The sequence below is a fragment of the Trichosurus vulpecula genome, chromosome 1, assembly GCF_011100635.1.
Source record: "Trichosurus vulpecula isolate mTriVul1 chromosome 1, mTriVul1.pri, whole genome shotgun sequence".
Lineage (NCBI taxonomy): Eukaryota > Metazoa > Chordata > Mammalia > Diprotodontia > Phalangeridae > Trichosurus > Trichosurus vulpecula.
This window is the reverse complement of record NC_050573.1, coordinates 19,115,640-19,140,990: the sequence shown is the minus strand read 5'-3', so window position 1 is coordinate 19,140,990 and position 25,351 is coordinate 19,115,640. Positions and strand designations below refer to the sequence as shown.

The window sequence follows — 25,351 nt, the reverse complement described above, 5'->3', positions numbered from 1 at the left end:
GACTTGGAACCAGGGACTGGAACTTAATGAGAACAGACCCTAAAAGAACTTTGTTTGGACTCTTTCTTTGAAATTGGGACTTTGGGTGCCACGTGGAAGCCTGCAATGGCAGTTTGGGAAGGAGACATCCCCAAGAGAACTCTATTTGTTTGTCTGTTTGCTTTAGGACTTTACTAACTAAAGCATGCCCGTGCCTCAGGGTACTGGGAAAAAGCCTGCAATGGCAGTGTGCTGCTGAAGAAGATTAACTTGCTTTGACCTAGGGGTGGACATTTGAATAGTTAACAATTATTTTGGGAATGATTGATTGAAGAAATTATCTTGCTTGACCTAGGGGTGGGTCACATTTGAATTGTAAACCAGTATTTGGGAATGTCACTGAATGATATGTTTTGCTTTATTGTGAATGATATGTTTTAGTTTTCTTTGTAATTGGATCACAATATATGTTCTAGGATACATAGCTGATTAGATTATGTATCCTAGAACAAGGGGTGGAGTGTAACCAGAATGGCCTTTGTTTTCTTTGAGTGACTCAATTTATCTCAGGGAGCTTTACTAGGTGCTAAGCCCCAGGCCCAAACCCCATTAGGTGTTAATGTAATCAATGTGGATGTGAACATTCCAGGGTCCTAAGGGGAGGGGCCAACTCAAGAACCAATCACCAGAGCCTGAGCTCTGGTGATTCAGATGATGTTTGATGTCTGAAGCCCTATAAGAAGGGAGGACAGAGCCATTTGTGCGGGGCTCTGGAGATGGTGTTGATGAGGAGATTCCAGGCAGCTGTAGCTAAGGAGCCCTCCAGCTTGTAAACCCGGATGCTGAAACTTTGTTGAAACTCTGGTAACTATGTATTGGGATTTGAATCAGAGAAGGTCTGTCTGTTGATGTTTGTAATTTGTTTGTATTTTGTTTTGAAGTTCAGGGTGCTGACTTTTCCCCCTGAACTAACTGAATGATATTTGAATGCTGAATTAAAAGTAAGCTTGTCAACCCCTTCACCTTGCTTTCCTTGATTAAGCAGATCAAAAGAACCTGTGCTGTTGGCAGCTTTCTGGGTGCTGGCTGTGCGTGAATCTTATACCCCCACAGAAGCTGCTAGCCGGATTGTTGAAACAGGGGGGAGGGACTGACAGAAGGGAGGGGAGATGGGGGAGGTGGTAGACAGAAGCAAAACACTGTCAAAGAGGGAAAGGAGAGAGAGGACAAACAGGAAGAAAAATAGAATGGAGGAAAATCCACAATAATGATAACTGTGAATGTGAATGTGATGAAATTGCCCATAAAACAGAAGCAGATAGCATCAAATATCCTACAATATGTTGTTTACAAGTGTGTTGGTAAACAAAATGGGCTCTTAGCACTTAGTTCCACCAAGTGCTCTTGAAGAGTTTGGCCTTTGTTTTCTTGATTAGATTTGGGAGTCCTTGGTGGCCTCCTTGCCTCAGGGGAGGGCCTAGTTTACACATGAGTTTAAGTGACATGTTTGGGGATCAGAGGCTTTTAGACCATGTGGGTTTAAGTCGCCTCTTTGTGACGACTCTAGGTCATGTGGGTGAGTTGCATATGTGACTCACCCTTGAGCCTGAAAAAGATATAAAACCAGGGGTTGGCTTTCTCTTTTTCGGAGCTCTTACCCACAGCAGTGGTGGCTCGCATGATCCTGGGCCAGCCCTTGTTATGAGCTCCCGGGCTGAACCTAGATGTTGGTAACTATGAATTGTATTTGGTCTGTCTGTCGATGTTTGTAATTTGTTTGTATTTGCTCTGAAGTTCAGGGTCCTGGCTTTTCCCCCTGAACTTAGTGAATGATGTCTGTATGCTGAATTAAAGTAAACTTGTCAACCCCTTAACGTTGCTTTCCTTGGTGAAGCAGATCAAAAGAACCTGGGCCTCTGCAGCGTGCTGGCAGCATTCTTGTTGTTGGGCTTGTGTTGGTCTTTCACCCTCACAACAGCTGCTAGCTGCATTGTTGAAACAACAAGAAGCACACTTGAAGCAGAGAGACACACTGCTTCAGCTGATGTAAAAAAAAAAAAAGCAGGGGTACCAATCCCAATTTCAGACAAAGGAAAAGCAAAACAAACCTAATTAAAAGAGATAAGGAAGGAAACTACATCTTGCTAAAAAAGTATTATAGACAATGAAGCAATATCAATACTAAACATATGCACCAAGAGGTATAGCATCCAAATTCTGAAAGAAGTGAATTACAGGAAGAAAAAGACAACAATGCTACACTAGTAGGGGACCATAACTGTGGCTCTCAGAACTGGATAAATCCAACTTAAAAAATAAACAAGAAAGAAACTAAGGAGGTAAATAGAAGATTAGGTAAGTTAGACATGTCAAACCTTTAAAGAAAAATTAATGGGAATAGAAAGGAATACATCTTTTTCTCAGCAGCACATAGCACCTATACAAAAACCTGACCATGTATTAGGGCATAAAAACCTCAAAATCAAATGTAGAAAGGAAGAAATATTAAATGGATTCTTTCCAGATCATAATGTAATAAAAATTACACTCAACAAAAGGCAATGGAAAGACAGATTAAAAATGTATTTGAAACTAATTAATCTAATCCTAAAGAATAAATGGATCAAAGAACAAATCATAGAAACAACAATTTCATTAAAGAGAATGACAACAATGACACAACATACCAAAATTTATGGAATGCAGCCCAAGTAGTACTTAGGGGAAAATTTATTTCTCTCAATTCTTACATCAACAAAATAGGAAAAGAACAAATTAATGAAATGGGCATGCAACTAAAAAAAATAGAAAAAGAACAAATTTTAAATCCCCAACTGAATACCAAATTGGAAATCCTGAAAATCAAAGGTGAGATTAATAAAATTGAAAGCAAAATCAAACAAAAAAAACCTATTGATCTAATAAATAAATCTAGGAGCTGGTTTTAAGAAAAAAAAAAACAATAAGATAGATATACCATTGGTTAATTTGATTTTAAAAAAAGAAATAAGAAAACCAAATGCCCAGTATCACAAATGAAAAGGGCAAAATTACTACCAATGAAGAAGAAATTAAAGCAATCATTAGAAAAAATTTTGCCCAGTTATATGCCAAGAAATCTGATGATCTTAGTGAAATCAATGAATATTTATGAAAATATAAATTACCCGGATTAACAGATCAAGAAATAGAATGCCTAAATAACCCTATCTTAGAAAAAGAAATTGAACAAGCCATTAATGAGCTCCCTAAGAAAAAAATTCCTAGGGCCAGATGGGTTTGCAAGTGAATTCTACCAAACAGCTAAAGAACAATTAATTATAATACCATATAAGCTATTTGGAAAAACAGACAAAGAAGGAGTACTACTAAACTTTTATGACACATATATGATGCTGATACCTAAACTAAGAAAAGCTAAAACAGAGAAAGAAATTATAGACCAATTTCCCTGATGAATATCAATGCAAAAAAATATGAAAAAAATACTAGCAAGGAAATTACAGCACTATATCACAAGGATTATACATTATGACCAGGTTGGGATTTGTACCAAAAATGCAGGGTTGGTTTAATATTAGGAAAACTATCAACATAATTGACCATATCAATAACAAAAGCAACAGAAACCATACGATTATTCTAATAGATGCTGAAAAAGAGAACACAATAATAAAGGGAATATTCCTTAAAATGATAAGCAGTATGTATCTAAAACCATTAACAAGCATTATCTGTAATGAGGATAAGCTAGAAGCCTTCCCAATAAGATCAAAGGTAAAGCAAGGATGCCCATTATCACTAATATTATTCAATATAGTACTAGAAATGTTAACTATAGCAATAAGAGAAGAAAAAGAAATAGAAGGAATTAGAATAGGCAATGAGGAAACAAAATTATCACTCATTGCAGATGATATCATGGTATACCTAGAGAACCCTAGAGAATCAACTAATAAACTAGTTGAAACAATTAACAACTTTAGCAAAGTTGCAGAATATAAGATAAACCCATATAAATCATTGGCATTTCTTTATATAACCAACAAAGCCCAGCACCAAGAGATAGAAAGAGAAATTCCATTTAAAATACCTGTAGACAATATTTGGGAGTCTACCTGCTAAGACAAACCCAGGGAACTATATGAACACAATTACAAAACACTTTTCACACAAGTAAAGTCAGATATAAACAATTAGAAAAACATCATTTGCTAATAAGTAGGCTGAGCCAATATAATAAAAATGACAATTCTGTCTAAACTAATTTACTTATTCAATGCCCTACCACTCAAACTACCAAAAAATTATTTGATAGAACTAGAAAAAATAACAACAAAATGCCAAGAATATCAAGGGAATTAATGGGGAAAAAAACAAAAAAGGTACCCTAGAAATACAAGCTCTCAAACTATATTATAAAGTAATAATCATCAAAACTATCTGATACTGACTAAGTAATGGAGTGGTGGATCAGTGGAATAGATTAGGTACACAAGACACAGTAGACAATTACCATAGTAACCTAGTGTTTGATAAACCCAAAGACTTTGGGACAAGAACTCACTATTTGCCAGAAACTGCTGGAAAACCTGGAAAACAATAGGACACAAAGTTGGTATAGACCAGCATCTCACACCATATATCAAGGTTAGGTCAAAATAGGTGCATGATTTAAACATAAAGGGTGATGCCATAAGCAAATTAGAAGAGCAAGGAATAGTTTACCTGTCAGATCTATGGTGAAGGGACGAATTCACGACCAAACAAGAGACAGAGCATTATGAAATGTAAAACGGATAATTTTGATTATATTAAATTAAAAAAAAAAAACTTTTACACAAACAAAACCAATGAAACCAAGATTGGAAAGAAAGCAGAAAGCTGGGAAACAATCCTTACAGCAAGTGTCTCTCATAAAGGCCTCATATCTCAAATATAGAGAGAACTGAGTCAAATCTATAAGAATCCAAGCCATTCCCCATTTGATAAATGGTCAAAGGATATGAACAGGCAGTTTTCAGGTGAAGAAATTAAAGCTATCTATAGTCATATGAAGAAGTGCTCTAAATCACTTTTGATTAGAGTATGCAAATTAAAACAACTCTGAGGTACCACCTCACAACTATCTGATAATATGATGAAAATGGAAAATGATAAGTGTTGGAGAATATGTGGGAAAACTGGACACTAATGTATAGCTGGTGGAGTTGTGAACTAATCTAACCATTCTGGAGAGGAATCTGGAACTATGCCCAAAGGACAACCAACCCGAGCATACCCTTTGATCTAGTAATACCACTACTAGATCTGTATCCCAAAGAGATCATACAAAAGGGGAAAGGACCTACATATGCAAACATAAATATAGCAGCTCTTTTTGCAGTGGCCAAGAATTGGAAATTGAGGGAATGCCTATCAACTGGGGAATGGCTGAACAAGCTGTGGTGTATGGCTGTGATGGAATACTATTGTGCAGTAAGAAATGATGAACAGGCAGATTTCAGAAAAACCTGGAAAGACTTGAATGAAATGGCACAACCAGGAAAACACTGTATACAGTATTAGCAACATTGTGTGATGATCAACTATGAATGACTCAGCTCTTCTCAGCAAGACAATGAGACCCATGAAGGAAAATGCTCTCCACATCCAGATGGGAAACTGATGGACTCTGGGTGCATACTGAAGTATATTTCTTTCACATACTTTATTCCTTTTTGTAATTTTTCCCTTTGGATCTGTTTCTTCTTTCACAACTGTGACTAATATGGAAATATGTTTCACATGATAGCACATGTCTATCCTACATCAAATTGCCTACCATTTTTGGAAGCAAAGGGGAGGGAGAGAGAGAGAGATAAAAATTTGGAACTCAAAATCTTGTAAAAATGAATGCTAAAAATTGTCTTGACATGTAATTGAGGAAAAATAATCTTTAAAATTAAGGGAGGAAAAAAATCAAACCGCCAAAGGCATTTGTGATGCAAAATGGCTAAGAACCCTGGAACTAAATTATGTCTAAGGCCCCTCTCAGCTCTGACATCCTCTGTTCTAAGGCCTCTTCCAGGCTTGACATTCCCTGTTCTAAGGCCCCTCCCAGCTCTGACATCCCCTGTCTAAGGGCTCTCCCAGCTCTGACATTCCTGTCCTAAGGCCCCTCCCAAATTCAACCAGTCCAGTCCTTCAGTAAGTCATACATTGAGTTATTATTAAGTGCTGACTTTGTGACAAGCATGGAGATAATAAAAAGGAGTAGTTCCAGCCCAGCAGAAGCACACATCCTCCAGCAGCATATCGAACGCCAAGGCTCTACTCATCAGCCATTCTAGCCTGGGCAATGGGGGAGGCCTCCTCCCAGGCCTGAAATACCATCCCCTATTGGTCCTTCAGTTTCCAGCTGCTGAAAATCTGCCTTTCCATCCCCTTTTCTGTGGGAAACCTTTCCCGATCTTCTGAGATTCTCTCCAACTGGTCCTGTAGAGATCTTATCCATGTGTAGTTTTTTAATGTTGTTTTCCTATTAAACTATGTGATCCTCAAAGGCAGGGACTTTTTGCCTTTCCTTGTCTCTCCAATACTCAGCACAGTGCCCGGCACACAGCAGGCCCTTCATAAATGCTTAGTGACTGACCCCTTTCTCCCTGCAGGTCCTTACTAAAAAAGAGACAATTCTTCCAATTTTCCCAGGGCACTTTGTATGTGTTTGTTGTTCGCACCACTATGGTCTACTTTGTATCATTCACTTATCTCATCTCCTCCTCTCCCCAGTAGAATGGAAGCTCCTTGTGGCCCTGTGAAGTTCTGCTTTTGGAGGCCGGAAGGCCTAAGCTTGAATCCACCTCAGACATGTGTCACCGATGTGACCCCTCATTGAGGCTCACCCTCCTTTTCCAATCTGTAAAATTATCTCAGCATCAATCCACCAGAGTACCAGGAACAAAGACTCAAACAATTGCTAGATCAGAGTTGGAGGTGCCCACAGATACCATCTAGCCCAACCCTGTCTTGGTATAAAGGAAGTCCAGAGAGATTAAATGACTTAACCACAATTATACAGTTAAGAGTGTGGGGTGGGATTTGATCTCATGCCTCCTTAACTCCAAAATTAGCACAGTTTACTACATACCAAGTCTCTACAGCAGGATTTGAACCCAGCTCCTCTTAACTACAGAATCTCTGTAGATGCCTTCTTAATATAACATAGCTAAGGCACTTTTTGGGTTGCTGTCATCTTTGTATTCCTAGGGATTAATACATGGCCTTTCAAATGGATCAATTTAATCTAATTGGGTGTTACAGATAATGGTGAAATGGATAGGGTGCCCGGTTCTGGCCTCAGGAAGACCTGAGTTCAAATCCAACCTCAGACTTCCTCTAACTTGCAATCTGTGTGACCCTAGGCAAGTCACTTCACCATGTTTGCCTCAGTTTCCTCATCTGTAAAATGTTCTGGAGAAGGAAATGTAAAACAACGCCAGCATCTTCGCCAGGAAAACTCCAAATGGGGTCATGAAAAATCAGATACAATTGAACCTGACCCCTTTCTCTCCATGCAGGTCCTCTACTAATCAATCCCCTTACTTTACAGAGGAAGAAACTGAAACTCAGAAAAGGAGACTGACCCGAAGTCACACAGTTCAAGCTGTGGAGCTGAAGGCACAAATCACTCCCACCACCAATTCCTCTCCCTCCTCTACTCCCCCCCAACACACAGTTGAGCTTTTATAGTTAAGAGATGTTACAGTCTCTTACCCTCAGGCCATTTCCGAGCCCTTCTTCCCATAGTAGAGAAGAAGCCTTGGCCTTCTTTCTGTTCACCATAATTATTCTAGCATGTCAGACACACCCTGCTGAGTGACCATTAGCATCAGCTCTGTCACCCCCTCCATGTTGGTCCCGGGAAATTTGTCCTCTGCCATCCCCTTCTATATCTCTAGTAAGATCATTCCTGAGTTGTGGTGAGGGAACATTGAGAAGATATCAGATGAACAGGGAAAGAGGGAGAGAGAATCTTCCTCCCCTACCCCCACCCCCTATGAACTGAGACAGGCCCAGCCTCCACCCCAGGGCTCACAAGGGGCCTGCACCTCACTGATTTCCGGAGCGTGCACTTTCAAAACCTGTTGAGCTAAGCCACAAAGTTGCTCTGAGGTACAGACCCCCCAGAACAGTGTAGGAGAGGCCCTGAAGCAGGTATATAGTGAGGCACAGGCAGAGAGGGGCACAGGTGGAGAGGGGCACAGGCCAAGAGGGGCACAGGATAAGACTGGAAGGAAAACAAGGAGGAATCAGGGACAAAGAGAGACCCACTGGGAGACAAGGGGGAGAGGAGAGAGGGGCAAGGGAAGAGGTGCTCAGAAGAAAATGACAAGCAAGCAGAGACAAGGAAGAGACACAGAGAACTGTCAGATCCTGGAGGGACAGAGACATAAGAGACAGAGGCGGAGAGGAGAGCAGAGAAACACACATGGAGTCAATGTCGGCAGAGAGAATAGCAGAGAGGGACGCGAAGAATGCACAGAGAGAAAGACTTTCATGCACACTCATACAGAAACACGGGAAGCTATAGAGAGATGACCAGGGATACACACTTGGGTGGCCCAGCCAGGGCTGGCTCCCACACACTGAGACAGAGACGATAGATGGATCCCTCTGCACACACGACGGAGGAGATCGTGAAAACCCACAAAGTGAGGGACCCTGGCAGAGACATGTACACACGCGGACACATGCTCGCACAGAGACACACACAGACCGTGAAAGAAGGACATCGTCCACACGCAGATCCCAAGGGGGGAGCCTGAGACCGGAGCGCTCCCACTCAACACCCGCGCGCGCGCTCACACACACACAGACACTCTCACTCTGTCTCTGTCTCTCTGTCTCTCTGTCTCTCTGTCTCTCTCTCTCTCTCTCTCTCTCTCTCTCTCTCTCTCTCTCTCTCTCTCTTCTCTCCAGCACCGGGCCGGGGGCACAGGGTGGGGGTCGGGGGGAGAAGTCCCCAGCGCGGTGAGCGGAGCACGAGTGGGCGCGCCTCCCCCTCCCCTCCCCGTGGGCAGCAGCCAGCCCGGGTGGGCAGGCAGGCGGGGATGGCGCCCAGGGCCCGGGAGGAGGGGAGGAGCTCGAGGAGGACGGCCGCAGGCTCCCTGCAGTGCCCGTAGGGTGTTGGGATCCGGGATCCTGGCACGGGGCGCGGAGGTGGGGATCTGGGCGCCGGGCGCTGGGGCGCGAAGATGAGGGCATCCAGCCCGGCCCTGGCCCCAGGGCTACAGCACCCGCCGGCCTGGCCCCGGCCGGGCTGTCCTGCGGGGGGTCCCCGGCGCCGGCTTACCGTGCACGGAAGGCTCTGGGGAGGTCCGTGGGCTCCTGATCGGTCCAGCGCGCTCCGATCCTGCCCCAGCCCCGCCGACCCCACTCCGCTCCCGGGCTCCGGCTCCTGGAGCCGCCCGGGACTGGAAGGGCAGATGAGGGAAGGGGACGGAGGGGAGGAGTCCGCGCGCGGGGCCCTGACGCCGAGCGCGGCCGGGGCGGGGCCGGACCCCAGCCCCGCCCCCGAGGCCACCTCCCCCTCCCCCCAGCTCCGGATGCGACGGGGGAGCGGCCCGCTCGTGGGCAGGCCCGGCGAGTGTGGCGTGGCGTGGCGCGGCGGTAGGGGAGCGGCTGCAAGCGAGCGGAAGCGGGGCGCCCTGGGAGGGGGCCGAGGGGTGGTGGGTCTGGTTCTTCCTGACCCCTGGCTTTTCCTGGCCACGGACACCAGCGTCAGTGAGGCGCACGTGGCTAGATCTCGCTTGTCTGCACCCCAGCGCTATCCAAATTTTGTGGCAGGACCTCGGGAAACCTATATTGTGTTAGTGCTGGAATCGACCTTAGAACATATAACTTTAAAGCTGGGAGAGATCCTAGAACAGGGAAAACAATGGCAGAGCTGGCAGAGGCCTTAGAAATCTTCTGTTCCTATCATCTCATTTTACACACGAAAGAAAGACTTGACCAGGATCACACAGAAAGTTAATTGAAAAACGGAGACTATCTCCGTGATTGCATGTGTATGATCTTTGCACCACCGCCTCGAAAGGTTATTTGGACCGATGCCCAAGGTTCTGCCCTAATGCAAAGTGCACTGCTTTGGGAATCAGGAGAGCTGAATAAACAAGGTGTCTGCTGTGTGCTAGATACCCTATGCAAACATGCAGGAAACTGTCTGCCCTTGAATCAGCGGGTCAGCATTCCAGCCCAAGGCTCTTCTGTAGGCAGAAGTCAAATCTGGAAGCAAAAATACCAAGCATTTTGACAAAACACACAACTTTCTGAGTCTGTTACAAATGTCTCCCCTCCCAAAACAGCAGCCCACTTACTGCCTACTCTTTTTGACCAGCCATTCCTCGGAGTAAGAACAATGTGGTTTTAGGACCAATAGAAGAAAGCCCTCCCTTATATAGTGGGGATTTGCATGGTATTCACCGACCTAGATGGACACACGTAAATGGTTTCATCAAGGGTTTAGATAAACGCGAGTGTTCATTGTTCTCTTCTTTGGACATGAATTTCTTGAGTGGTAAATGGGGCTTCTTCCACCGATGAGGTTCTATGTTCTGAGGTCCCTCCAAGCTCTAACAGGCTATATTGTAAGGGTTTATCCAGTTCTGCAATGCTGTATTTTAAGATTCCTCTCACTTTTCATGGTCTACATTATCTCACGTCTCTCCCAGCTCTGGCATGCTACTTCTAAAAGATGGATCTTGCCCATCTTACCATCTTCATTGCCCCACCCTGGGTGCTCTCCAACTTATCCGTTCTTAAACTCAGGTGTCCAAGACGGAGCTCAGCATCCCAGATGTGATCTGACAAGGGCATATTGCTAAATTCCTGAAAGCTCTGTATCTTAGTGCAGCTCATGAACTAAAATACCATCTTTTACAGGAAGCCTTTTCCAAGTTCTTTTAATTCTAGTGCCTTCCCTCTGTTCATTATTTGTCCATTTTCAAAGAAGATCAATGACACCATGGGGTAATGTCTTAACTTGTGAATTGGATTTAAGGGAAGCTGTTGCACAAAGTCATCAGCCTCACTCTTTCTTCCAGAGTCATTGAAGTCAAGGGCAGGACAAAAGTCAGGACGATGGGTGATGGAACTGGGGTGCAGCTGATGACCTTGGTGTCTTCCATGTCTGACCAAGCTCTAAGTGCTCCACAGTGCTTGCTTCAGCCACTGTCATGGCTGTTGGGAGAAATTGTTTTCATCCACCCATTCCACCTGGGGAAGTCTTCCCATGTTTCGGGTAGACATCCCCCTAACTCACCGACAGTTTGAGGTCCGTTGGTTAGCCTCAACTTCGTGTAGTCTGCTGAGATGGTTTTACTGAGGTGTGGCTTCTGTGCATGCTACAGTTTCTTGGAGCCACAGGTGAGAGTTGGGTGACAGGTGGACACCAAAGGTGGTTAAGCAGCCCTGAAAAGGGCTCGGCAGCCCTCACACCAGAGGGGCTTACCCTCCTTGAACACTCATATACCTTATTAATTATATTTTATTTATCCTAAATATCGTTTTCTTTGTTGCATGTTTTCTCCCCCAATAGATTGGAAGCTCCCAGAGGGCAGGGACTATGTTTAGCCTTTTTGTATCCCCAGTGCTTAACACAGTGTCTGAAATGCAGTACACACTTAATAATTCTAATTGATTGATTGGCCTTGACTTTTTAGATGGCACATCCCGTACTGACTCATGTTGAGCTCACGGTCCACTATCACCCTAGATCTTTTACCAATCACCTGTTACCTAGCCATGCCTTATCCACTTTTTGAACTTAAATGTAAAACTTAATATTTGTCCCTGGGGGAATTCCATATTATTAACTTTAGCCCATGTGTACATAGAAGGGTTAGGTCTCAAAAATTGAAGTAGGAATGATCGGGTTGGTCTGGTTCAACCCCAACTTTGTGGTTTGCATTCTTGGGTGGGATTGGTTGTGGCAGGAGGGAGATAGGGCTCAGCAAACTCCCTACATCTTTGCCAACCCAATGAGTTATCCAAAGCACTGGCAGAAGAGCACAACCAAAGCAAACCCCCCACCATCACTGTGCACCCACCTTAACTGGTCATTCTATGTGTCACCAGCACCTGATTATAATAGGAATCAAAATCCATAAAGAGCCACATTCAAGAACTCCTCCCCACCCTGACCCATACACTCTTCCATATACATACCCACACATACACACACACACACACACACATATATATACGATTTTGTCTATGCCTCCCCCCACCCAGGTCTATAATAAGACAGCTGTATCCCCCTCCTCCTCATTTTGTGATGTCACAATGATGTCAAAGAAGTATGTAAATTAAATGCATAATTTCCAGGATTTTAGGATCATGGCATTTGAGAATTAGAATTTTTGACTCAGAATCTGGAAATATGAATTTAAGATTCATGCAATCTTGGAAGCCAAAAATCATAGAATTTTAGAAACACGGAAAGTCAGAATCATGAGGTTTTAGAATAATACATATGAACTCTTGGAATCATAGACTCAACTAATTTTGAATTCAGAATCTCAGAATATGATATACGAGGATAGTCTAGGGTTATGAGAATTCTGAGAACACACAGTCTTTGACTCATCAGATTTTGTAATTCATAAACTCATAGAATTGTAAAATCATGGAATCTTAGAATCTGAAGTGTCCTTAAATGGCATCTCATCTACCTTCCCAGGGTGGAAAGCGGAAGTGTATTGAGATAAAGAAGATAGCATGTGTGTGTGGATGCATATGTAAGTAGGGTGTGAAATACTGATTAAATGTATTGGCCCCTCACTGGCTACAAATGTTCACTGTTATTTTATGGACCCAAGAAGATCAGATAATAGACTACAAGGAGCCTGGAGAATAGGATCTGGGGATCACAGATCTAGAGATGGAAGAGAACTTCAGGGTCACCCAATCCAACCTCCTCGTTTTACAGATGAAGAAACAGCCCCAATGAAATTAAATGACTTGCCCAAGGTCACAAGCTAGTAAGAGGCAAGGCTGGATTAGACTCCAATGCTCTTTCTGGTGATGACCTCATGGCTGACAGCACAGATCACTTCCCAGGGACAACAGATTCCAATAGAAGGAGTGAGTTTGGGGTATGGAAAACTTTTATTCAAATTGTCAAGAGTGTGTTTAGGCACAGTGGGGGGGGAAGGGATGAGAGAGCTGGGACCTGGGCAGCCCATTGCCCTGAGGCACGCAAACAACTCTAAACTTGGTAGGAGCCTCTCAGGCTTCGATCAGTTTCCCAGTGCTGGGGCCATGTTCTCACTTGGGCAGACTGCTGGGGATGGGGAAGCAGCCCTTCTGGTGCCACTGCATGTCCCTAATTCGACGGACGGACTGGATCTGGGGCTGGTAGGCAGACCACTCATTCCAATGCTTGTACTCGCCAGGCTCAAACAGATACTGGTAGCCTCGGTAGCCGGGGTACTGGTAGCCAACCCACCTTGTTAGAGGAAGGAGAATGGATAAAAACAGAGACTCCTTAGGTCGATATTTGAGTCCTTCAGTCTGTCCCCATCAGAGCCAATCAGGCAGACTCAGCTCCCATTCCTCCCCTCCTCCCAAGCCATCCCACATGGCCTCCTCACTGACCCACACGCAGGCCAGGTTCATGGCCGCCTCTTCACCTTCTGCTCATGCCTGTTCCCCCTATTTGCAATGATCTTGGTGTACTCTGCTGAATTGCTTGCTTCAAGCTAAGTCCAAGTTCCACCTCCTACATAATTATTTGTATATAGATCCTCACCATCTTCCCCCTTCCAGGTCCTCCTCCTCTGAATTCCTAGTGCATTGTTTCTGTAATTCATTTGTCACTGAACATATATTTTACAGACTTGGGATGGTAGAATCTAGACCATTGGAGATGAAGGAATGGGGATCAGGGTTCTGAGAACAGGGAATATGAGAGCTGGGAGGGGCCTTAGAATAAAGGATGTCAGAGCTGGGAAGGGCCTGAGAACAAGGAATGTCAGGGCTGAAAAGGCCTTAGAACAGGGGATGTGAGATCTGGGAAGGCCTTTAGAACTGAGAATGTCAGAACCAGGAGGATTCTTAAGGTCCTAGAATATGGAATATTAGAGCTTGGAGACAAATCTAGCCCAACACCCTCATTTCACAGATAAAGAAATTGAAGTTCAAGGAGCAACTTCCCCAAAGTCCCCTAACTAATCAGTGTCAGAACCAGAACTAGAACCCAGGTCCAAGACCAATACTTACGTGCCACTGGGCACCCTCACGCTGCCCACGCGGTCACAGAAGCCATAGGCCCAGAGACTGGGCACATCGTCCTCGTGAATCTCCATCTTGTTCCCCTTGAAGTTGGTACATTCAAACAGACAGATCTTGTGATCTAGAGAGTCCTGGGGGAAGGAAGGGGCCAAGGCCTCAGAGACTGGATGCTTGGAGGTGGGGTCAGAACCATGGGCCTTCTGCCTCTTTAGTTCCACCAACCTTCACTTCTTCCTCACTGACTGGGAATGAACTAGGGACACAGACTCTTGAGCCCTGCCTTCAATCCTAATGTCCTGGGGGAGGGACAAGTACCCAGGTAATTATGTTATACAAGGTGGAAAAGAATAAGTGCAAAGGGAAGGATTAAGGCAAAATGTCAGCAGAGATTAGCTAGGAGAGAGTGGTCTGAGAAGGAAGGAAGGAAATAAGCATTTATTAAGCACCTATTATATGCCAGGCACTGTGCTAAGTACACTTTACAAACATTATTTCATTTGATCCTCACAACAGCCCTGGGAGGTAGGTGCTGTTATTTACAGATGAGGAAACTAAGGCATGCAGAGTTTAAGTGATTGCCCAGGGTGGCATCAGATATGAATTCAGGTCTTCTTGATTCCAGGCCCAGTTCTCTATCCACTGTGTCATCTGGCTGCCTCCAAATCAAGGAACAGATAGAATATAATTCAGGCCTTGTAGGAAGGAAGGATTTTAACTAAAAAGAGATGAGGTGGCCTATGGTGCAGAGTCTATTGAAGGCAGAGCTATGACTACCAATTTTGGTGCCTGGGGCAATTCATTTGCTACCAAGGAGCTCCCTGTAGAAGACAAAAACCACAGAACAATCCAAAGGACTGGTGGGGGTGAGGGGACTTGGGGAGAAAAGCAAGAGTGGTTCTAGATAATTAGGTGCTAAGCTCACTTGTTTCTACATTTCATAGAGACTACAAGCATCCTAAGCAGCCCCCTATATTCCAGCACCCTAGGGCAAAGCTCTGGCCACTCCTACCCTAGTTACAGCACCAATTTGAGGCATGGGGATGGACTGACCAAAGATACAGAGAAGCAAAGGGGAAAAATAAGAATGAGGACAGCAAAATATCCAGAATTACAGAATTTGTGGGCTAGTAGGGACTCCAATGGACATCCCATCCAATTCATACACAGAAGGAATCCTCATTATAACAGACCCAATGACTGATCATCCATTCTGTACTCAAAGGCTTCGAATGAGGAAGAGCCTTTTCCACTTGGGGACACTGCTTATTCTTAAGAAGCTTTCCCTTGTATCAACACAAAATTAACCTTTTTTTTTTTTTGCAACTTCTACCCATAATTCCTGGTTATGCTTCTGGGACCAACAGTGAAAATGTTGATGATGGTAATGATGACAACAAACCTAATCCCTTCTCATGTTAGTCCTGTAAATACTCAAAAACAGTTAACATCTGTCCCCTGAGTCTTCTCTGTCTGTAGGCCAAACACCCCCAGTTTGAGCAGGAGTGGGGAACCTTCAGCCTTGAGGCCACATGTGGCCCTCTAGGCCCTCAAGTATGGCCCTTTGACTGAATCCAAACTTCAAGCAGGTAAGGCCATTTATCCAAGCAAAGGAACATCGATTTAGAGCTGGGAGGGATTTTAAAGGCCATTGAGTCCAACACCCTCATTTTGTAGTTGAGGAAATAGTAGGCCAAGTGACTTACCTAGGGTGACTCAGCCAATATGTGTCAGAGACAGGAACTAAACCCAGGTCTGGTACTGTATGCATTGTACCTACTGACAACCATGTATGAACAAGAGAGGTTGTTCCTCATCCCCTTCCCTGAACTTTCCCATATGAATTTGTCCCCAGGTGCCCTTTTCCTTATTATGGCCTCAAAACAGTTTGCCACCTGCCAATCTTCCCCATTGGAAGGGGTGAACCTCATTGTAGATCCCTTGCCTGAAGCCATCTCTGAATGACTCCACAGCTAGCCTGCTCGCCACTCTGACACCCTGCCTCTTACAGCTTGTCAACATTTTTCCTGAACTATGGTGTCCCAACTCAACGCAACACAACACTCCAGAGATGGTCTGACTAAAGCAGAGGACAGGGGAACCATCCCCTCTGTCCTTGGGGACTAATTAACTTTTTGGTCCTCAATATATACTCTTTGTTTGAGTGACTGTCTTACAGAGAGGCCTGCATGGGCTCATCATCTTCCCCTTTCCTCCCACCTCCCTTCTCCAGGTCCCTCTCTTTGCCAAGCCTCCTGTCTTCAGCTCCCTGGCCCCCAGCTCTCACCATCCTGATGGGCCGGAAGGACATGAGGCAGTCGCTACGGTAGCTGCAAGACCAGGTGTCCCATCGAGGATACTCGCCCTTCTCCAAAATGAACATCTCTCCTCGGAAGTTGGACTGCTCAAAGGCCACCCAACTGGGCCAACGGTCCAGTGGACATGGACCAAAGGGATAGGAGCACCAAGGGCAGGTGGCATGCAGAGAGGAAAGAGGCCATTAGCAAAAGCCAAACAATCCCAGTCTGCTTTCCATTTCCCTCCACCCCCCAGGGAAGGCAGCTTGGGGACGGAGGAGTACATGAGGTGGGGCAGTAGGGTGGCTGCCCTTCTTTATTTCTGGATGAAAAAAGGAGGTAGAATAGTATTATAGGACACTTGGTAGGAGAGGATCTCAAAGCACCTATAGGCAGTGTGTCCCTAAGAAAACCAGCAGCATAGGATTGGGATAAAATTGCCACTGAGTGGCCATGTGACCTGGACCAAGCCACTTCAGAGTCCCTTTGGGTCTCAGTTTCCTCCTCTGTAAAATGAGGGGATTAAACTAGAGCAGGGGTTCTTGGCTTTTTTGTGTCAAGTACTCCTTTTCAGTCTGTTGAAGCCTATGGACCTCTTCTCAGAATAACATTTTCCGGTGCATAAAATAAAAAATGCATGAGGAAATGCTTAAAGGTTAAAAGTACTCTAAGACTTTTGGAACATCCTATGTTGAAATACAGTTAGCAAAACATATATTTTGACATTCAGGGACCCCAGGTTAAGGACTCCTGGATTAGGGGATTGTTAAGATCTATTGCCTTGCTGCTAGGGGCTTATGGGCTATGTAACTCCATCCATTAAACTCTGTGCTGGTGAACTGAGTTCCAAGGAGAAGCTTGAGGAGGGGAGAAGAGGGAAGAGCTAGAATGAATGGGGAAGTTACAGGAAGGAAGATTTCAATTTCAGATAAGAATGATTTTCAAATTAGTTAACATAGCCATGGTGCTTTGCAAACCTTCGAGCTCTCTATGGATGCTAGCTAGTTTACCATTCTTAATTTTGGTACCATTATTCTTAGTCTTATATTTTTGTTTTGAGGAGGGTACAGACCCAGACCTGCTGATTTCATTGATAAGGGTAAATCCCAAGAAAGAAATTCCCTCTGAAAATGAGGATCAGCATATTCTTTATAGAGAGTTGCCTGGGAGCGGGGCAGGGGGTGGGGGGCGGGGGGAAGGAGTGGGGAGAGCCTGAAAGAAATCATAGAATCACAGATTTAGAGCTAAAACAGACCTTAAATGTCATCTAGTCATCTGGGTGGCTGGATAGCACAGCGGACAGAGCACTGGGCCTGGAGTCAAGAAGACTCATCTCCCTGAGTTCAAATCTGATCCTAAACACTTATTAGCTGTATGACCTTGGGCAAGTCACTTAACTGTGTTTGCCTTAGTTTCCTCATCTGTAAAATGAGTTAGAGAAGAAAATGGCAAACCACTCCAACATCTTTGCCAAGAAAATCCTGCAAAGAGTCACAAAGAATTGGACAGGACTGAAAATGACTGAACTGAACCTCCCCGCTCTTTTATCTAGTCCAATTCTAGTCCAGCTCCTTTACAGGTGAGGAAACTGAGGCCCAGGGGTGGGGGTGGGGGGGACTTGTCCAAGAGTACATAGTCAGTATGTATCAGAAGCATTACTAGAACCCAGGTCTTCTAGACTCAGTCCAGCTCTCCGTTACTTCTGATAATGGAGGTACGCTGCATTCCTGACATTGGGAGCTGTCCAACAATGAAATTTGCCTTTAGATAGTGAGTTACCATCACTGCAGGAGAGCATCGGGCTGTAAGCTTTTAGCTTTAGAGGGGACTTTAGGGGTCATCTGACCCAAACCCCCAGTTTTTCAGATTTTTTTTCAGAATTGCCCAAGTTTACATGGGTAATAAGCATCTGAACCAGGACTCAAACCCAAGTCCTCTGCCTCCAGATTGAGCATGCCCATCATCCCATCACGCTTCTATTACTGACAGAGAATAGAGATATGGGATGATCTCCCCCGGGGCTGGGTTATTTTTGCTCTCTGCTTTCCAAGAGGAGATGGCAGCCTTGGCCGCAGCCTGAGTTGCCAGGTTCAGTTTTCCCAGTTGGCAAATCAGCAGGCTTATTTTTCCCTCAACATGACTCGTGAGGGAGTAAGTGTTATCCTGGAAGAGTCAGAACCCAAAATGGAGCAGCTTTGACCAGCCTTGTCTGGAGCCAACAAGAATCGGACACAGGTCATTAGTTTACTAACTTAACATTGACATTAGTTTACTAACTTAAGATAACTTAAAGGCAAGAGAGGAAATGAACTCTGACCCAGACTAGGCATCGCCAGACCCGGTTCTGGTCCCAGCTCTGCTGCCAATTTGCTGTGTAACATTGGAAAAGTCACTTCCCCTCTCTGAATCACTGTAAGGGGTCTGGAAGACCACTTTGTCAGGAATGACACAAAAGGGACTCATTGCAGTAAGAATGGGTTTGAACTAGATGATTATCTCCAAGAATCCCTAAATTCCAGAAAAGGATGATTCTATTATGTGACCTCTTCTTATGGGGGCATTTGTGTTTTAACAGGGAACCTTTAAGCCAAAGGAAGAAATGTCTAATGGTAGAATTTCAGGGACCACTGAGGAGTTTTCTGGTAGGGGGAGGGTCCAGGGGGCTCTTCACTTAATTTGCCCTAGTCTCCAATATCTTAATAAACGTAGGCTATGTCCTCCCTGAATGTATGCTCTCCTCAGCTGTTTTACCTTACAGGACCCTGAAACTTCCTCACGTGGGCTCCCTCCACCCTGGGTTCTGCGTGTACTTCTCTCTATGCAGAAAGAAAAGCTTAGAAAGTGGAGGCAGGACACTCAGCCCCGCTGGGGAGTCCAGCTGAAGTCCAGCCCTAAAGAAATGCTCCAGGTTTGAGTCACTGCCACAGAAATAAGCTTCAGAAACCTAAATAGGCCTTAATTTAGCCTTCCCCATCTCTGAAACCTCTATGCCTGGCAGATGCATAGCGAAGAGAAAACTCGGGGGTGGAGCAGGGATTGTGCTGGGCCCATGAGGTTCAGGGCCTGGGACATTCTCTGGAGCTGGCTTCCAGGACCCACTGTGGCTAGCTTAGGGTGGGAGGGGAATCTAAAGGCAAAAGGTTCTGTTCTTCAGCCTGCTCACCATTGCTTTTCCTCTATGGGGCAAAAAAGTACAAAATGTCAGAGGTGGGAGGGAGCTTAGAACAGGGAATGTCAGAGTTGGAAGGGAGCTTAGAACAGAAAATGTCAGAGGGCCCTTAGCGAAGAAAATGTCAAAGCTGGGAAGGGCCTTAGAACAGGGAATATCAGAACTGAGAGGACCTTAGAACAGGAAATGTCAGAGCTAGGAGGGTTCTTAAAACAATGTCAGAGCTTGGAGGCTTCTTAAAATAGGGAATGTCAGAACTGGGAAAGGTCTTAGAACAGAGAATGTCAGAGCTGAGAGAGGTCTTAGAAGACAGAACATGAGAGCTAGGAGAGAACTTAGAACATGGGATGTTAGAAGTGACCCTGGAGAGCACCTAATTGAAATCCTTCATTTTACAGAAAGGATGCAAGCCCATGGAGGGAAAACAGATTACCCAAAGACACAGTGAGTCAGTGGGAGTGGCACTGCCCAAAGCCAGGTCTCAGGAATCTCCCAGTTTAGTCCCCTTCATCTGGCCATGGGAGGTGGGAGAATGAGAGGAAAGGGGGGTGGCATTTGGCTGGGCCCTGGGTTGGACACAGGATCCCCTGAGCTGTGACCACAGGAATGTGTGGCAGGGCTGGGCCCAAGACAAAATCATGCCAGGGCCAATTTCTGGTCCTATACCAGCCTTTCCCCAACCTCACCCAGACACCCCGTCTCCCTCTCTGCCTCTTGATGTGCCCTCCCTGTCTTCCTGTTCTGCCCCTGTAAAAACCCTTGCAGGGGGCAATTGTCCATCCCACAGTACTGAGCATGGGGCCTCTTGGCTGACTCTGAGTGGAGCTCAGTGAGCCCCTGGGGATAAGCCCCTGTCCCCACTGTGATAGAGAGGCTCTCTCCCAGAGAGGGACCCTTCTTCTCCCAGACCCCAGCTCGTCACACTCACGGTCCTGATATAACGATGATGCTGCGAACTCGGTCAAATCCTCGGTCTCCCAGATTCATGCATTCCCCTGAGAATTCCACACGGCGGCCTTGGAAGTTTTCCTGATCAAAGACCACCAGCTGGCCAAACCACAGGGGAGAAAAAAAGTCAGAGCGAGGCAGAGGGGAAGATAGAAACAGGATGGTGTGCCTGCTTCCAGTCTTAGAGTCAGGAACTCTTGAATTCAAACCGCACTACGGACACTAATTTTGTGTCTTCAGTCCAGTCTCTCAAGCTCTGTCCCCTATCTGTAAAATGAAGGCCGTGGACTCGGTGGCTTCTAAGGTTTCTTCCAGATCTGAATCCATGATCCTATGACACTTTCCCCTAATGTCTCCCTGATTTTTAGGGGGGAGGGGACTTAGACCTGCCCCCCCAGTTTTCTCCTTATCTTCCCCTCTCAAAGATTCAGAGACCATCAGAGGTAGTCCACTGCCCTCCCTCGATAGATAAGGAAAGTGGGGTCCAGAGACGTCCCTGGGTCTGCGGTCATAAGGCCACCAAGTGTTAGAGCGTCTCTCTCTGTTTTGCCCAAAGCTTGCCCATTCTTAAGGGCCTGAGTCAGAATGCCATTTCTTTGGGAAGCCCTCCCAGCAGATTAGAACCTCCCAAGGAGAAAGTAAGCCCCTTGAGGACAGGGACTACTTTCATTTCAACAATTTAACAAACATACCCTTGAGAAGCTTCCCTTCTACCAGGGGGACATAACATACATACAAATGTTCAGTCATTTTTCATTCATGTCCCAACTCTTCATGACCCCATTTGGGGCTTTCTCCACAAAGATATTAGAGTGGTTTGCCATTTCCAGCTCATTTTACAGATGAGGAAACTGAGGCAAACAGGGGTTAAGTGACTTGCCCAGGGTCACCCAACTAGTAAGTATTTGAGGCCAGCTTTGAACTAGGGAAAATGAGTTTTCCTAACTGCTGTCTTCCCTGGATATACAAGTAAGCACCTCCAAAGTTCATGTTGAGCCTTGAGAGGAGGGGTATATCAGTAACTGGCAAGGTCAGGAAAGTCCCTGGTTGGGAGGTCACATCTGAGCTGTGTTTGAAAGAAGTTTTTCTATTCCCAGATCCAGGCCTAGTGCTTCATACACAGTAGGAGACTGGAGGATCTTGAGTCTGGAAGGACTCTTAGCCTTCTCTGAACTCAAAGACTTCCCCCTTGTATCTTGGGGCTCCCTTCAGGGCAATTTTTTGAGAGCTGAGCTCTCCTTCCCCATCGAGTTGCTACTGCTGGCCCAGAGCATCACTTTGTATTTACTTTACTTCTCAATGCATATGTTGTTTCCAACCAGCCAAAAAATGTCCCCTTCTCCTGGATCAGATTTCTGCAAGCCAGCTGTATCTACAGATGGTCTATTTTACTTCTCTTTTCTTTAAGCCCTGAGCAGGAATTCAGCCTTCTGACCCAGAGAGCGGAGTAGAGATGGAGGAGGGGAAAGCTTCCATCACAAAATGCTTCTCTCTTCCTTTGGAAATCTCCCCAGATAGCTCTTCCCTTTCCCTTCCTTTTCCCGCTCCCCAATCTCTGCCCCCTTAGAGAATTCATACCCAACAATTACTTAAGCCCCAGAGCTCTGGTTTAGGTGGTGAGGGAAGTAAGACAGAATCACAGGCTCTTGGAACTTCAAGGGATCTCAAAGTCCAGCTGGTCTAGCTGTATTGAACAGGGATCTTTCTAAAACACCCCAGACAAGCATATATTTAGTTGCTGTTGGTCAGTTGTGTCTGATTCTTCGTCACCCCATTTGGGGTTTTCTTGGCGAAGATATTGGCGTGCTTTGCCATTTCCTTCTCCAGCTCATTTTACAGATGAGAAAATGGAGGCCGATAGAGTGAAGTGACTTGCCCAGGGTCACACAGCTAGGAACTGTCTGAGGTGGGATATTAAATACAGGTCTTCCTGACTGGCCAGGTACTCTATTCAGTACCTTATGTGGTCATTCTTTGGTCCATCCTTTGGCTTGAAGGCCCCCATTGAAGGGGAACCCAGTATATCTTGAGGACCGATTGTAGTATGAGACAACTCTCCTTGTGAAGAGAGCCTAAATCTGCCTGCGTGGCCATTTTGACCTATCACGTCCTCTTGAATACTCCTGCTCTCTCTTCTACATGACCGTCCTTCAGACACACGAAAGCTATAATCATGTGTTCCCTGAGTTCCCTCTAGTCCCTTCAACTGATTTTCTTAACCCAGTTTGCCTCAGTTTACTCATCTACAAAATGAGCTGACGGGGCAGCTCAGTGGTGCAGTGAGTAGAGCACCGGCCCTGGAGTCGGGAGGACCTGAGTTCAAATCCGGCCTTAGACACTTGACACACTTTCTGGCTGTGTGACCTGGGGCAAGTCACTTAACCCCAATTGCCCTGCCCCCCCCTCAAAAAAAACTTTAAAAAATGTGCTGGAAAAGGAAATGGCAAATTACTCCTCTGCCACGAAAACCCCAAATGGGGTCACAAAGAGTCAGACACGACTGAAAATGACTGAACAGCAAAACCTCAAGACTCCTCCTCTGCCCCCTCCCACTTTCCAAAATACAGTTATTGGAAGTGAACACGATAATCAAGATTATAGCTCTAGAGCCATAAATGACTCCAGAGGCCATGTAGTTGAGCCCCATTATTTATATTTAGTTGAGGAAACTTGGAGATGTTAAGTGACTGGCCCCACGTCACACAGCCTCAGAGACAGGATTTGAATCCAGGCCTCTGAATGCAGATCCAGGAAGTCCCCCAATGGACCGCATTAGCTTTCTTGGCTGACCTATCACACTGTTGATCCATATCATTACTCAGTTGGGAGTCCACCGAAACCTCTGGATCTTCTTCGCAAGGCCCCCAAATACTTGCCCTTAGGTCAGTCTGGAAGTCCCTTGTCACTTAGAAGGAGCGAGGGGGAGGGGATAGAGGGAAGCCATATCTTCTTGGCAAACCTCAATGGCCCTTACCTTGAAGCCTCCCATGGGCAAGTCCCCAACCTTGGAGCTGGGGACAGGCACAGAGGCAGGAACCACAGCTGGGGTGGGTCCAGGAGGGGGCACTGAGGAAGGTGCCCCTTTTTCCTTTCCCTCCGTGGCTGGGCTGGCAGCAGTAGTTGGGGCTGTGGGGGCCTTTGCGGGCTGGGACATGGTTCCCGCTTAGAGAAATCTGCAGGAAAAGCCCAAGAAGAGAGGTAAGCTCAGAACAGGGACACCTTTCATGTCTCCTCCCCTTTCCCTTACTCACACCCAGTGCTGAAGTGGGAGTTGGGCAATCTGGGTCCGAATCTTAGCTCTGCTACTAACTCCTAGTGTAGAACTCGGGCCTCAATCTCCATCTCTGTAAGATGAGGGGTTTGTTCTAGATCAAGGGTTCTTAACCCTAGGTCCACAGACCCCTTTGGATAGATTTCAAGAGGTCTTTGAACTTGGATGAGAAAAAAAATACATCTTCATTTTTACTAACTTACAAGTGACTTTTCGCATTTCTTTCAGTTATGAAAGTAGGCCACAACAAAAAGGGTCCATAAAATTTACCAGACCACCAAAGGGGTCCATGATACCAATTCAATAAAAGAGGACCTCTACTGTCCCTCCCAGCTCTGTGCAACCATGATTCAGTCCACCCTCTTCAGTTTGGAGTTCAAGGAAGTTGAGGCTTGCCCAACATCGTACATCCACCATTGAATGGCAGAGCTAAGCCTGAGGCTGAGACTTCTGGCCCCTAAACTTGGGTTCTTTCTAGAGGAGAGAGTTTTTGCCCTTCTGTCAACTATGGACAGAAACATCAGTATTTGTCACTAGGGCACCCCTGCTCCCCACATCTGCCATCTTATTAAAAAAAATAACAGATTGGATCTTGGAACCTTTCTGAGCTGGGCTATTTCTGCCAGCAACACTAACCAACCACTCACATTTCTATAGCTCGTTAAGGGTATACAGAGGGTATATCCATGCAATAGCTCTACGAGGAAGCTAGTGCGATGTTATTTTCTCCTATTTTACAGATGGAAAAAAAACTGAGACCCAGAGAGGTTAAATGTCATAAAAGTCAAGGTCACACAAGTAGTAAGCCACAACAGAAACCCAGCTTGGGTCTCCTGGCCCTGAGTCTCTCCTGGCCATATACAGTATATATCATGAAGGGAGCTAGATGGTTCAGTGGTTAGAGCACTGGACCCAGAGTCAAGACTTGAGCCCAGATGTGACCTCAGACACTTACTACCTGGGAAAGTCATTTAACCTCTGTCTGCCTCAGTTTCCTTATCTTTTAAAAAATGAGGTTAATAATAATATCTGTCTCCTAGGGTTGTTGTTAGGATCAAATGAGATACTTGCAAATCTTCTATATAAAGTTCTATATAAGTTCTGTGTAAATGTTAGCTATTATTATCCATATTCTTAGGAAAGACTTTGCACACGCCTTTTTCTTTCTCCAGTTGGGCATTGGGTTTCAGCTCAGGGTTCACTCAGAGAGGCGTCCTCTTACCTGGGGAGCGACTTTTGTCCTGAGTGCAGGGGCCTGGGCTGGGGCTGTGGTTGGCAGTCTGGGGCCACTCCTCGGGTTTTATAGTCTGGCAGCAGCAGAAGCCTGTGGGGGGCCACACAAAGGAGATGCTGGGTCAGCAGGCCTCAGGGGCTGCCCCTTAGGGCTGCTCTGTCATCACTTCCTTTGGGGAGATG

General features: G+C 45.5%; 2 protein-coding genes across 7 annotated transcripts in view; both read right to left on the bottom strand.

Annotated features, from left to right (window-relative positions):
- The window catches only part of TPST2 (tyrosylprotein sulfotransferase 2), a 72,807-nt gene extending 63,290 nt beyond the window's left edge, over window positions 1–9,517 (bottom strand). For 4 of the 6 annotated variants that reach the window (XM_036741588.1, XM_036741589.1, XM_036741590.1 and 1 more), the window contains exon 1: window positions 9,314–9,451. The gene's annotated coding sequence lies outside the window, so the exon portion shown is untranslated. Of the gene's footprint in view, window positions 1–9,313 lie in introns of all 6 variants that reach the window. The other 2 variants (XR_005009342.1, XM_036741587.1) reach the window with 1 other exon arrangement.
- A 3,770-nt stretch (window positions 9,518–13,287) lies between these two features.
- On the bottom strand, window positions 13,288–23,818 carry CRYBB1 (crystallin beta B1). The gene is made up of 5 exons (XM_036741793.1): window positions 23,639–23,818; window positions 20,645–20,763; window positions 16,538–16,670; window positions 14,242–14,384; window positions 13,288–13,468 (listed from the first exon to the last, which is right to left on the bottom strand). The coding sequence occupies exons 1-5, from the start codon at window positions 23,816–23,818 to the stop codon at window positions 13,288–13,290; spliced, it is 756 nt and encodes a 251-aa protein (XP_036597688.1).
- Between the last annotated feature and the right edge of the window lie 1,533 nt (window positions 23,819–25,351).

Excerpts from the sequence above, each read along its gene's own strand:
- CRYBB1 (XM_036741793.1), bottom strand. The coding sequence starts at position 23,818 with ATGTCCCAGCCCGCAAAGGCCCCCACAGCCCCAACTACTGCTGCCAGC. Across the intron at positions 16,671-20,644 it reads ATCATCGTTATATCAGGACC|TTGGGTGGCCTTTGAGCAGT; the intron begins GTGAGTGTGACG and ends CCGTTGGCCCAG. Across the intron at positions 14,385-16,537 it reads CCTTCCGGCCCATCAGGATG|GACTCTCTAGATCACAAGAT; the intron begins GTGAGAGCTGGG and ends TCCTTCCCCCAG.